Source organism: Macaca nemestrina, chromosome 9 (genome assembly GCF_043159975.1).
Source record: "Macaca nemestrina isolate mMacNem1 chromosome 9, mMacNem.hap1, whole genome shotgun sequence".
In the NCBI taxonomy this organism is placed as follows: domain Eukaryota; kingdom Metazoa; phylum Chordata; class Mammalia; order Primates; family Cercopithecidae; genus Macaca; species Macaca nemestrina.
In genome coordinates this window covers 33592041-33606394 of record NC_092133.1, presented here as the reverse complement: position 1 = coordinate 33606394, position 14354 = coordinate 33592041, and the positions used below count along the sequence as shown (strand labels likewise).

The 14354-nt window shown below is 39.5% G+C and overlaps 2 protein-coding genes across 8 annotated transcripts in view; both read right to left on the bottom strand.

Moving 5' to 3' along the window:
- LOC105478404 (ER lipid raft associated 1) overlaps window positions 1-9410 on the bottom strand; it is a 36467-nt gene extending 27057 nt beyond the window's left edge. Inside the window, exons 1-5 of one of the 3 annotated variants that reach the window (XM_011735674.2) lie at window positions 9277-9410; window positions 8833-8956; window positions 7067-7148; window positions 2289-2335; window positions 1231-1292 (exon numbers count right to left, since the gene is read on the bottom strand). In XM_011735674.2, the coding sequence (XP_011733976.1) occupies window positions 1231-1292; window positions 2289-2335; window positions 7067-7148; window positions 8833-8945 (304 nt within the window). In that variant the 5' untranslated portion in view covers window positions 8946-8956; window positions 9277-9410. Of the gene's footprint in view, window positions 1-1230; window positions 1293-2288; window positions 2336-7066; window positions 7149-8832; window positions 8957-9117 lie in introns of all 3 variants that reach the window. The other 2 variants (XM_011735675.3, XM_024791806.2) reach the window with 2 other exon arrangements.
- Window positions 9411-11679: 2269 nt separating this feature from the next.
- Window positions 11680-14354, bottom strand: part of LOC105478402 (component of inhibitor of nuclear factor kappa B kinase complex) — a 43347-nt gene continuing 40672 nt past the window's right edge. For 3 of the 5 annotated variants that reach the window (XM_011735669.2, XM_011735673.3, XM_011735671.3), the window contains exons 20-21: window positions 14157-14256; window positions 11680-12909 (exon numbers count right to left, since the gene is read on the bottom strand). In XM_011735669.2, the coding sequence (XP_011733971.1) occupies window positions 12880-12909; window positions 14157-14256 (130 nt within the window). In that variant the 3' untranslated portion in view covers window positions 11680-12879. Of the gene's footprint in view, window positions 12910-14156; window positions 14257-14354 lie in introns of those variants that run through there. The other 2 variants (XR_985292.3, XR_011607699.1) reach the window with 1 other exon arrangement.

Genomic DNA, 14354 nt, shown 5'->3' with positions numbered 1-14354 from the left:
CAGGAGTTCAAGACCATCCTGGCCAACATGGTGAAACCCTGTCTCTACTGAAAATACAAAAATTAGCCTGGTGTGGTGGCGCACACCTGTAGTCCCAGCTACTAGGGAGGCTGAGGCAGAAGAATTGCACGAACCCAAAAGGCAGAGGTCGCACTGAGCTGAGATCATGCCACTGCACTCCAGCACTCCAGCCTGGGTGTCAGAGCAAGACTCCATCTCAAAAAAGAAAAAAAATTAATGGACAGGCCATTAATAAATACTTAATACCTAAATCATTTGCTTGATCATTTCCCAAATGAATTATATCTAATAGTTTCCTATTTAATCTCTGGCTAAAGAATCATCAGTCCCTTCCCTTTTTCAATCAAAATCCATTCCATTGATTTGTGATCAAGGAAAGGAGATGAAAAAAAAGACAAGGAAAATGCTTAATATCTGAAAAATATAATCCAAATGCACTTGACAGTAATACACCTGGCTCTCTACTCTGAAATCTTTTCACTATTTGTGCCTGTACTGGTGATGTGAAATTTATTATGACCTTACATCCCAATATATTCTTTTTTAGGTCTGTATTATGTCTTCTCAAGTACAATTAAAACCCCTGAAGGCAAAGGCTCTAACTTCATCTTTTTAAATTGTTCTTGCCAAACACAATATTCTGTATATACTAGACATACCAGTTTTATTAACAAGCATGCATCTAAAACGGCATATCTTTCTTCACAGCTTCTAATTAAGTTTTTGATTACAACAGTATCTACCTACCCCATTTCTGTAGGTTTTCATCTTTTATCAAGAAAATGCTCTCCCCACACTGAACGCTTTCACACTGCTTTGCAAATTACAGCAAATATCAACTAGAAAATACTTCTCTTTGATGGCAAATCAGTGTGGGCCAAGGAATTATCAGTTACAGATTTCTAACACCTAAGGAAATTATCTCTCATCCTGACTGGATAAAATACTACTTTCCTATTCTAGAAATAACCAATGACCATCTTGCTCTTAGAAACACTAAGCTCAGGGAAAAGTAACTTATACAGTTGCATAAAGTCACCTCTGTCCAGAACTTCTGACCTATTTTTGCCTCTATTCCCCAGAAATGTATTAATCAGTGATCAATGAAGTCATAAAACTTTCAAAGTACCCCTCTATTCCTCAAAGAGTCTCTCAGCTATAAAGCCTCTGGCTATAACTATGAAAACCACAGATAGATGGGTAACATACCTGCATAAGGAGCCAACATATTAACCACTTCTATTCGGTCAATATAGATCATGACCCCACCACTAAAAACAAAGAAACAAAAGTGTGAACTACTAAAGGCAATCCATAAAATACAGTTATAGACCTGTGGAGAAGCTGATAATCAAACATATTATTATTCACTTAAACACAGAGAGAATTCACTTCCCTTTTCATAGCATTTCTGCCCCTCTATAGGTGTCAATGTCTTCTGTACACTTGTAATAGTCATTTAAAATAAGTAATTTAAAAAATACCTTGAACTTCACATTCTTCTTTTGATACAATTCAATGCAGTGATTATACCCTAGAAATAATTTGGACTCTGCTTGCCTTTCTTTCCCTAAACCTCTTTAGGACAGCAATTCTCAAAGTGAGGTCTTCAGACCAGTAGTATCAGCATCACACAGGAACTTTTATAGTTAGAAATGAAAATTCTCAGGCCTCACTCCAGACCTACTGAATCAGAAACTCTAAATTAGATGGCATTTAACACTACACATGAGAAGAAGGTGGGATGATTAATTTTAAACTATGTTTTATTAAGCATCTATTCTGGGCCAAGTACTGGTTAGGCACTTTCATATACAGTAATTCTAATCCTTACAATAACTCTGCAAGGTCGATTTTACTGCCTTTTATAAATGAGGAAACTAAGCTTTAAAGTGTCAATAAAGGAATCTGTTGGGGAAAGAGGTATATAGAAACTGTCTGTACTTTTTGCTCAATTTCACTATGAACCTAAAACTGCTGTAAAAAATAAAGTCTTTAAAAAATAGTCAATAAAGCAGATGCAGCAGTGCTAATACAGTTAGGTCTACTTGCTCTAAAACTCCAGTTTTTTTCAATAATACCCTAACGGTTCTTAAGATGGAAAAGCTCCTATTTGGAGACAGGCCTTTGCTCAAACAATGCTCAAATCAGAAATCCCCTTGGGTTCACTATCATGCCTATTTGAGAGATGTCTAAGTGATCATAGGTGTAGGAACAGAAACTCCATCTGAACTAAAGGGAGGCTGGTAGGCAAAGAGAAAGCTTACCTTGTTCCACAAGGCACATTTTTAACTTCATCAGTTTGTAGTGTCGTCTAGGGAGGAAAAGATATCATCAACATTCAAGAAACACATTGTCAAAAAACTACTGGTGCCAGAGGCAAATCTCTGGAGAGCTGCTGACAGTAAGTACAGCAGAGTTCCATCACAATTTCAGTTCCCAAAGATTAGCTTTCAGAATAGTCATTTCTTTCTGTATTCTAGTAGAAATGAAAGACTTGAGACAGAAAATATTTTACAACAATTTTTTTTCTTTTTTTTTTTGAGACAGTCTTACTTTGTCACCCAGACTGGAGTGCAGTGGTACAATCTTGGCTCACTGCAACCTCTGCCTCCTGGGTTCAAGCGATTCTTGTGCCTCAGCCTCCCAAGTAGCTGGAATTACAGGCATGCACCATCACGCTCAGCTAATTTTTGTATTTTTAGTAAAGACGACGTTTCACCATGTTGGTCAGGCTGGTCTCGAACTCCTGGCCTCAAATGATCCACCCACCTTGGCCTCCCAAAGTGCTGGGATTACAGGAGTGAGCCACTGTGCCCAGCCTACAGCGAATGTTTGAATCAAGATGAACATTGAATCAAGGTTCAATGTTCAATCTGCTAATAAGTAGAAAGGACTCTTCCAGAGTCCCTTATCTGCCTGGAGCTGGCCAGGGGTCGTAAACAACACAGCTTGCTCACATAGATACTCTGACTAGGACTTGTGCTCTGAACTTTGATTCCACTGCTAATACTACTATTTATGTTGAAGATAAAAGAGATTATATGCATACAAGTACTCTAAGACTCAAAGCTGCCCTTGAACCCAACAGCAACCTTTCTTCTCTAAAGCTGTGGTCAACGTTTCAGTTTAGTACCTAGTGATCTCTCACATGTCTTATTCAGTTTCCTTTTTAACAGAAGTGCTACCACCAGTACTGCTTCCTCCTGGTGAACCAACAATCTGGTACTTAATTGCTTTGCCCATGTCACACCTTTGTTCAGATCCAGAATGAATGACTTCCTGCTGTACTCTAAGGCCTCAAATAGGTCAGCACCTAATGAGCACATTCTAGACACATTGCATCTTATCAAGCACAAAGCAAAGGAAAAAGGAAGCACAGTCCCCGTTCCCAAAGAGTTCACAATCCAGTACAATGCAATCCATCAACACGTACAAAAAAAACAAACCAAAACAAAACCAAAAACACAGATTATAAACTGAACTGTTAAGTGGTAAATTACAGAAAGTTAAAAAAACAGTAGTTTGAAAAGCTCTCTGAGGTGAAGGATTTACAAGCCAGGTCTAGAGTGGGAGAAATAAGAACAGATGAGGCAGAGGAACATCCTAAGCTCAATAAATATCCTACCGAAATACACACAGTTGAAGAAGACAATACATGTATAGGTGAACGAAAGTAGATAGGCTTGCCTGGAGCAGAAGGGGCAACTTGGATGAGAGATGAAATTCTGACAAGAGACCACGGTGATATTAGATAGAGGGCCCTGAATGCTGGCTGGGGAGTTTGGGCTCTCTCTAGTTCACCTTATATACAGTCACAAAACGAACCATTCAAAAATATGTTTACTTAATTCCTTTTCTCATATGTGATGTATTCTCATTCTCCATCTTATATGGAGGTAAGAAAACCAGCTGGGAGGCTAAATAATTAATTTATTTAGATTAATTGAGTAAAGGCCATGAAATGAAAGCTGTCAATCCAGACATAATAGAGGAGGAATCTGATACTTGGTTGATATAAAATTTCAGGAGGGGAAAAAATAAAAAATAACTCTTGAGAGATTAGAATGATAGTTAACATTGGCGGTAACTCTAGGTAAAGTTAGGGGGATTGATGAAGAGACAAATTCTATTTATTTCCTTTAAAACATTAATTCAGTTTCCATATTCCACACCAACTTTACATACACATTCCTATTTAAACCAAAAGGATATTCTCTAGCCAATTTTCAAACTGAGAAGACTAGAAAAGAGTTCAAACATTAGCCTGTTTAACACCCTATCTTTATGTACTTTTATATTTCTTTTATGTCCTCTTAAAAATTACTTTCCCAGTATGAAAGAACATTTATTTAAAAAGTGAATCTATGACTACTTTATGAAGGCTGAAGGTTTTCATATAATTTCTCTATTACTTTTTCTTCTTACATCATATATGGAATTTCACATTTATATACATTCCTTTCAATTGCCAAGTTTGTTAAACCATTTATTTGAACTATGTCTTCTAATATGTTCCAAAAATTCCTAAAAATAAATTTATGTCTTACTCTCCTATGAACCTTTTTTTTTTTTTTTTTTTGAGATGGAGTCTTGCTCTGTCACCCAGGCTGGAGTGCAAGGGTGCAATCTTGGCTCACCGCAACCTCGGTCTCCCAGGTTCAAGCAATCTCCTGCCTCAGCCTCCCAAGCAGCTGGGATTACAGGCACGCACCACCACACCCAGCTAATTTTTGTATTTTTGTAGAGACAGAGTTTGACCGGGTTGGTCAGGCTGGTCTTGAACTCCTGACCTCAAGTGATCTGCCTGCTTCGGCCTCCCAAAGTGCTGGGATTACAGGCATGAGCCGCCACACCTGGCCAAGAACACTTTTAAAATATGGTTTTATTAATATAATTATTTCCTAGAATGTTACTGTTTTACACATAAAGAACATTCCTATTTAGTCACACTGGCTGGCTGTAGCATGTAAAACTTTTTTGTAGATGCAAAGTATTTTAGTTTACACTGAAGTCTGTACTAATTTCATTTACATCTCTTATGATAGTTTATTACTAATATATACACACACACTATATATTTGTTATATATATACACAATTAAACTCTCAAATCTGTTTACTATTATCTATATCTCCTTTATTTATATTTTTGCATCCGTATAACTTAAACATACTAAGCATTAAAGCAGAGACAGATCTACCTGGCTTTGAACAAAATCTATTTGTTAGAGTCTTGATTTTTTTTTTTAAGAGATGGAGTTTCCCCATGTTGCCCAGACAGGTCTCAAACTCCTAGGCTCAAGCAATCCACCTGCTTCAGCCTCCCAAAGTGCTGGCATTACAGGTGTGAGCCACTGTGCCCGGCCTTAGAGTCTTGATTTGTAAGGGTCTAATGCTACCATTGCTAACATTATTATAGATTGTTTGGGCTACTCATGAGGTCCCGTAATTAAAGCTCCTCCTTTCACAGAAAGTCTACAACAGTTAACCAATTTTTCCAAAGTCATGCCACCAACTGGTGGCAACGCCACGTCCCCACGTTCACTACACCACATTGCTTCCTGAGAAGTCAGCTCAATTTAACAACTTCCACCATAAATAGAAAGCCAGAAATACAAATGTGTTACAACTCCTGTCTTTAGAAAACTGGAGCCTTTCTGGAAAGAAAACACACAAAAAAACTTAGCAAACAATGCAAAGACAACAATATTAAAGAAAATAAGGCAAAGGGCCAAAATTTACAATACAGACTTTAAGAGCTACAGATCAGAAGAGGAAGAATCTGGGACAAGACTTCAAAAGCCTGGCAAGATTTAGACAGAAGAGAAGGAATGGAGAGTGAGATGGTAGATAAAGAAGTGATGGCATGAACCAAGGAAAGAATGGGTAAAATAAATATGGAACAACATAAGGAAATCAGTCTGACTAGGGGAAGAATACATTTCACTTCAATAGACACAATTTTTTCCCTAAGCCATCTAAAACAGGTCGGAAGAAAACCTGGGGGATTTAAGAATTTATAATTAAACTCTCACTTAGCAGGAAGCCTAGACATAAGATTACAAGATTAAATAACATAGAATTTTCCTGAGTCCTGAAAAATTAGCAGCAGATGGCAGACAAACTTCTGAATCCAAAGATTTATGATCACACTGGGCTTGCAAAAGTGGTCACAGTCTAATCCTGGTTTTGTCATCTTGTTACATTGAAAGATACTTATTTTATTGTCTCCCATGGCCAAGACACTTTTCAACGATCAGACACTTATTTCAAATATCCTGAGATGCCATCAAAATATAACATTCACTAAGATTCCACATAAAATTGTGCTTAATATACCAGGCAAAAAAACATGAGGCAGAAAAGCTGTGTATAGGGCGGATCACGAGGTCAGGAGATCGAGACCATCCTGGCTAACACAGTGAAACCCCATCTCTACTAAAAAAAAAAAAAAAAAATACAAAAAACTAGCCGGGCGACGTGGCGGGCGCCTGTAGTCCCAGCTACTCGGGAGGCTGAGGCAGGAGAATGGCGTAAACCCGGGAGGAGGAGCTTGCAGTGAGCTGAGATCCGGCCACTGCACTCCAGCCTGGGCGACAGAGCCAGACTTCGTCTCAAAAAAAAAAAAAAAAAAAAATTTTGATCCTCCATGTTAACAGTAGCCCAGGAGCCTGCCTCTGTGGAAACCAAACACTGTTCTAAACCACATAATCAAATCACTGGTTTGTATGTCTAGTTGTGTTCCTAATTCTTACTTTTATTGCGATAGCAGCAACAAAAAATTTGCTACATATCACGATATAGATGGTAGAAGTCAGTCCTTCCAAGCTACCTGGTTCATACCTTTAATTCATTTCAAGTAAGTGAGGTGGTTTAACATAGTAACTTGTGTTGTAACAACTGTACTCTGAACGTTAACTCCTGCATTTAAGTAAATACCACCATCTGCTTAAGCAATAAGGAAATCTATCTCCACCCAGAAGTGTGGTAACTCCTGTCACACCTGTCTATCTGGTATGGGGGCTTCCCTAGGAATCACTCACCTGCACAGATCTGAATGTAGTAATGAAAGGCAACATGATATGATAGCCTGGTCCACTGGGGCTAGTTAGTAAAGCTCCTCCCCTGCAAAAAGATGTTTCAATTTGACAAAATTATAAAAACAAAAATTATCTTTCTAAATCTAAAATGCTATAATAAATACTCACTCTTGCTCATGCTGCTGACCTACCAAAGCCTCACTAATATGAATTACTCATAATGAACAACTGCTTAAAATACCTCCACACCTAAAAAGGCAAAAAGATCAAATTAAACTGCCAATGTTACACCTTGTTTCATAAGCTTAACCAACCGTACCTCTGCATCTCCAGCACTGCTCTCAGGTTCAAAGGATTCTCCTCGGTCTTTAACCTTCTGAGAAATATTTGTTTAAAAAATTTTAATGGCTTTCAGTAGAGGTACATTAACTGTACATAACAAAAGCCAAATCAAAATATATAATACATTTAATCACCAGGTTGAAAAAAGACAATGCAAACTTTGAAGTAAAGAGAAAATTTCTGAGGCTTATAGTTCTTTCAATCTATCTGCAAGGTAATTAAAATACTGGGAACATAAAATTTCTATATAAAAACAAAAAAAAATTAGCATGAAAAGATGAAGAGTGACAAGACTATATAAACAGGTTAAGGGCCTGTTCACCAAATCCTGGAATGCGAAAACTATGAAAGCAAGCCCTGGAAATTATAAAAAAGGAGGCATTTGGAGAGCAAATAAAACAAAGAAGTCCTATTTTGCACCTTGTAAATTCACAGAACTTAGCTTCCTGTCTTGAAAATATAAACACGTTTGCTAAGTCATAATAACAAGAAAAGATGAACTGTTTGAGGTTCATCACTAATTCTTTGAGTCATTCTTTGAAATGTCCTTTCTCTGGTTTTACTGCCAGAAAGACAATGCTAAACTGGAAGGAAATCTGGACTAATCTGTAATTTCTTATGCTAGAGCTCCATCTGCTAAGATATACCATTAAAATTGTTCTTTTTCTAGGATTCAGGATGGATCTGAAAATACAAATATCAGTTTTGAGGGATAGTGGAAGCAAGCAAAAAGTTGACCCTCTTTTTGAATACACCATTATCCCAATTTCTTCACAAACTGGCCTCTCTCTTACCAGTCTACATCAAAAGGAACTTGTGGTAATTAGGCTGAAGGAAAAGCTATGAGAGCTCAACAAGAAAGCAACAGCTCCCACACCACTCCTGTCCCCAACTTGAACAGAAACAGTAAAGGGGGAGGAGAATGGCCCATCAGTGTTATGCTTATGTCCCTGGATGTCCAGGGATATAACCACTATCATGGTCATCATGGTGTTACAAGACGTAACTAGACACTGGAAGCTTTTAAATGAAAAAGTCTAAGAAACAATCATAAACAGAACCAAATTTTCTATACAGCATAGTCTAAAGTCTGTACAGTTGGACGAACTATAATTTATCCATCTCTTCAGTTAGAGGTAGAATGACTACTTTCTTTCTTCCTTCTTCATTTTTCCACAAATAATTTGAGTTTGCTGTGTATAGGAATAACCGTAGGGAGACTTAATCTCTGCAACAAAACGAACATAGCACTAAAACTGTCCAACATCTGGACGGTGTTCCGTAAAAGCCCGCTTCGACCCCCGTGCTTTCCCTAGAGATGGGACATGCGTCCCCGAACGCTGCAGAGGGAACAACTTCCCAGACTCCACTCTGGAGTACCCTTTTAACGTTCTCTAGAGCCCTGACTGACTGCACAAGCCGCTCACCTGTAGTACACAGCCAGGTGGCCCTCCTCAATCTTGTGGATGGAGGCGTAGAGCAGGACAACCACCAACCCCACCACTGCAGCCACCAGGACCCGGGCTTGAGTCATATTCATCCTCGTTCCTCCTGGGAGCGGGAGAAAAGCACCCTCAGTCCCGTGAGTGACAGGTCCACCCCCTCCAGCTTCCACCCTCTCCCTTCGGAAGCTTGGCGCTCTCTCGCAGGCTGAGCCGCGGAGTCCAGTGCCCCAGTCCCCTCATTCTTCCCTTCTGGCGGAGCCCGCTGACCCCTTGCCAACTCCTCCGCCCCTGGAGGCCAGTGGGCCGCCCCTGCTCGGTGAGCTTCCTGACACTCTCTCTCCCAAGGGTCTCTCCCAGGTGGAAGGCACTGAGAACGAGCCCAGCCGCAGGCTCGCGAGGAAAGCCGACCCCTCGGCCGCGCCTCACCGATCAGTGACGCATTGCCCCCGCCCGCACGTGCACCCGACTCCCGGGCCAAGCCAACCGCCGCCAACAGCCGGCCCCGCCTACTCGCCCAGTACTGCGGCTGCGCGGGGACGCACACGGCGTAGCCCCGGCCCGCGACTAGTGAGACGGGAAGCGCATGGGACAAAATTATCCTAGCCGCGGACCGCGCAGGGTTTTTGGAGGCAAGTCGCTGTTTTTCGGTACACTGCTGGTTAACTGCTGCGGAAGAGGACAGCCGGGGATCTGGAGTGAGCAGCGAAGCAGAGAAAAGGAAAGGGCCTTTCGGACAAGGGACTGGTTGGTTTGTTCTTGTGCAGAGAACCCACTCGGTCATTCTCAAGCGGTAGCTGTTTGGTTTATTTGTCCTTTTGCAGTGTATGAGGAGCCCCACTGTGTAACACGCACGTACTTCCAGCACAGATCCTGCACTTCAGGAGCAACTAAACTTGTTGCAAATAAAGTGCTGTCAAAGTTCAGAAGAGGAAGACACTACGTATAACTGCATCATTCTCTCGTTTTTTAAGTGTTCCTATTATGTGCCAGAATGCTGGTCCAGTGAGGGCTTTATGAAGGCCATCCAGACAACAGGAACAGAATTGCTAAGCACATGGGGCGGGAGGCAGAGGGAATCCTCCAGGGAGACAAAAGTACTTCAGTTTCCTTGAAGGCTTGTGTGATGGAAAGGAGTGCTATGGTAGGGGTCACTACATATTCTGTTCGTTTTAAATTCTAAACCATGGGCACATATTGCCAAAAATAAAAAAGGGAAGGAAAAAGGTATAGGTGGGAGATAGATGAATACAAGAGAAATCAAGGGCATTCATGGTTTAAGCCTTGAAAGGCTAGAGGTGGAACTATAACTGGACAAGGTGGACTAGGGTTATAAAGACCTTTACAGTCCCCGTAAAGGGGGTGGGGGTGTGTGTGGGTTGCGGGATGAAACTGTTCCACCTCGGCTCATCAGGCATTCTCACAGGGAGCCCGCAACCCTTGCATGTGCAGTTCACAACAGGGTTCATGTGCCTATGAGAATCTGATGCCACTCGCTAATCTGACAGCAGGCCGAGCTCAAGGCGATAATGCTCACTTGCCCGCCGCTCACCTCCTGCTATCGGGCTGGGTTCCTAACAGGCCACTGTCTGGTACCGGTCCGCGGCCCAGGGCTTGAGGACCCCTGCCCTCTTGGGTAGGGAAGTATGGGAAAGCAGTGCTTTAGGGCCAATGAATCTATAAAAGGCTGAAAGTGGAGACAGACTGTTGGCAAGAAAGTCAAGTGGTTAGGAAACTGCAGGCCCAGGGTTACTTTAGTAGTGGAAGTGAGAAGAGGTAAATAGAATCAATTTGTCTTCATTAAAGGAAGCCTTCCCAGACCACTCTACCCACACCCTTCAATAAATACACTTACCTGTATCATTCATTTGATTTTTATTATCTAGAAATGTCTGGGACCTTATCTGTTCCTAATAAATGATATTTGCAGAGCTTAGGTATTTTAACTTCCAAAAAGCAAAAGGAATGGAAAATAACTTGCTCCATACCCTGTTTTCTATAGACATTCTCTTAAATTTTTCATAATATTGCTTAAAGAATGAAATGTATACAATTCACAACTGCCATTCCCCTCTGAAAAGTTATTACCCACCAAAAAATAGTGGTCCAACTCATGCATCAAAAGCAAGTTTGGGGATCCCACTATAATAGTCTGTTCTGACTCACACCATCTGCCCAAATTATATAGGTCAGGCGGCCCTGACAACCCCAGCCACACACCAGCAGCGGCTCCCACCCTATAGCAAATCTTTCACCAATTATTAAAATATTTAGGAAATGCATGACCATTGAAAAATGATCCTTAACAATAACTGCAATGCTTGGATGACTTGTAATGTTCAGACTCCCAGATAAGCACTTTTACTGTACTACCTATGTTGTTTCTGATCTTGCCATCTAGCTTAATACCCTCCAAGTAATAGGTACCCAATAAATGTTTATTATTAAAATCTTCTAAAAGTAGGGAAACAAGATAGAGACTGCCTATTATAACAGATGACGAATAGTGGTATGTGATGACTAAAAAATTTGGTTGACTAGGAAAATGATACCACTTTAGCAAGAATGGGGATGGTGGGACTGTGACATCAGTTTACAGGGCAAGATGCAAGCATGTTTTTAGATGTAGATAGTGGTGATAGGACATCTCAGAGGAAAACACTATTAAAGAAGTTGTCCAATACTACCTTTACCATACGTCCTAGTATCCCTAAGGAAAGTACATGTATCCTGTGCTCTTAATTCCACTTCATGGAACCTTCATATTTTCCTAAGCCATATTCAACTGTTTTATTATAATCTGATTTTTATAATGAATAGAGATCAAAAAAGTAATTTAAAAACCATTTAATACACAAAGTGAAAAACTGTTAGAATATAAAAGCATTTCACATTTTTTAAGACAAATAATATCTTCTAAATTACTTAACAGATGATAGAGGTCCACAGTCCTTTATCTGAAACCCTTGGGGCAAGATGTTTCAGAATTAAGAAATTTTAGATTTTAGTAAAGTAATTTTGTGCATATACCATACTACATTACCCAGCCCTCCCTCTCATCATCAAGCAGCAAAATAAAGGAATAGTCACACTAAATGGGGTAAAAAGATTCAAAGTCAGTTCAGATTAGATTGCAAGCAAACGAGTTTTGTCACCAAGCTTATGGAAACCTTGTTTTCAGAGCTTTTTGGATTTTGGAATTACAATTACAGATAAAGGATTGCAGACCTTTATAAATTTGTGTGACAAGACATGAAAGATTGTTTAAACAAATGACTCATTTTTACAAATGAAAAAACGTAATTTTCAAATACATTATAAATTAACAGGCATCTTCTCTTTGACACTATTAAATGTACATCTTAAATACATATACACAAAACAACATGATTTATGAAAGCCAACTAATATTAGAAGCATACATACACAATCCCTTCAGTGAGAAGGGAATACTGTTAAATTTTCAGTAAAATTTAAAATGATTACACCAACTCCTTATGATGCCAGGAAGAGCACCTGTTCAGTGCAACACAAGGAGGTAGAATTTATTCTTCAAGAAATAAAACTTGTGAGCAGCCCTTTTAGAAAAAACATAGACAGCTTTTACTTAAAATGCCTATTAATTGAGGTTTTCTTCTCTGTATACAAAACTACATCTGGCCTTATGCCCAACAGTTAAAAGTGGAAACTAATACATAGAAGGCATTTTTAATCAGTTAAATAATGTTTCACCAAGATTGAAGGCACAAATGTGTCATGATGATGCTCCTAAACAGCTGTGGCATTAAAACAAATATTCAAACAAGTACATTGACTTTTTATGAATTTCTGTCAGTTTAGAGGCTTAAATTACTCAAAAATGTTATACTTGTAAAATCATGTTCTTCTGATCATAGTAGAAATGTAGTTTCTGTTCACAGCCATTTCTTCCATTGACTGATGTCTGAAGAATGGTTTCATGGGGAAAAAACACATTTCCAACATGTATAGCAACAACTTCCATAGGTTTGGGGACAGTGAACAAGTGACAACTCATTCTGTTAACCAACTCCAATCAAGATTCTAAAACCAGGCATGAAAAAGTTATAATTAGATGTTGACTATAAGTAATAAGTATATGGGTGTTCATTTTTGCAAGTTTTCTGTCTGTTTGGACATTTTATAATCAAAAGTTGAAAAATCATTTCATTTACCTTATTTCCTGATTTTAAAAATTTCAGAGTTTTTTTCATAAATATTTGAAGCAAACAATTATTCTTTCCTTTTCGTTTTCTTTTTCTTTTTCTTTTTTTTTTTTTTTAAGAAAGCAGGATCTTGCTATGTTGCCAAGCTGGAGTGCAGTGGCTCTTCATAATGCACTGCAGCCTTGAACTCCTGGGCTCATGCAATCCTTCTGCCTCAGCCTCCCTAGTAACTCGGACTACAGGTACATGTCACTATGGCTGGCCGCCATTATCATCCTCTTTTTTTTTCCTTTTTTTGAGACAGGGTCTCACTCTGTCACCCAGGCTGGAGTGCAGTGGCAGGATTACGGCTCACTGCAGCCTGAAACTCTTGCACTCAAGCGATCCTCCTGCCTCAGCCTCCCAAGTAGCTGGGACCACAGGTGTGTGCCACCACACCCAGCCAATTTTTATATTTTTTGTAAAGACAGGGTTTCGCATGTTGGCCAGGCTGGTCTCAAACTCCTGGGCTCAAGCAATCCATCTGCCTTGGCCTCCCAAAGTGCTAGGATTACAGGCGTGAGCCACCATGCCTGGCCGCTGCTATTTTTCTTAATGAAAGAGGAAATATACAGAACTGACATTAAGACTAAATGCAGCAAAAGTTGATGCAGTAAACATTTTATTGTAATTTCCCCAAGTTTTAACAAATCAGTAGTTTATAGTAACCAAATCTTAGCACACAGTTTTATTATTACAGCTATATAAACATAATTTATTTTCTATTTGGGAGGTACCATATCTGAATTAAAGTACAAGTCCCATCTTAATGAAGAAAATGGATTGCTGAAGCAAAAAGGTACAGAACAAACCATTCAATTTCAATGGTCACATTGTTAAGAAAGCTTACCACTCATTTAATTTGACCAAAAATGCTATTATTGAAGATAATTGATGACATAATCCTAGTATATCCCTGAGTAACAGCAGATAAGGATTTAAGGTTGAGGATATTCCCCAAATGCTCTTTCCTCTTGAGTTCTGTTTCCCATATGCATCCCAAATGCCAGACAGGCTAGCATGGAAAGTTAAACCTTTTGCACCCAACATAGCCAAAGCAGGCACCCATATCCACACAAAACTTACCATCATACTATTGCCCTGTTCCTCATTTGCCTCATGAATAATAGTGCTTAAATGGCCAAGGCAGTTCAAATTTTCTTCTATCATTTGTGCTGAAGTATCCCTGTGAGATGAAAGAACAAAGCCTTTTCAAATTCAGCAAAAGGGCATATGAATTTCCTCTACTTTCTAGTCTTCTAGGTTAGCACAATCACTACCCTT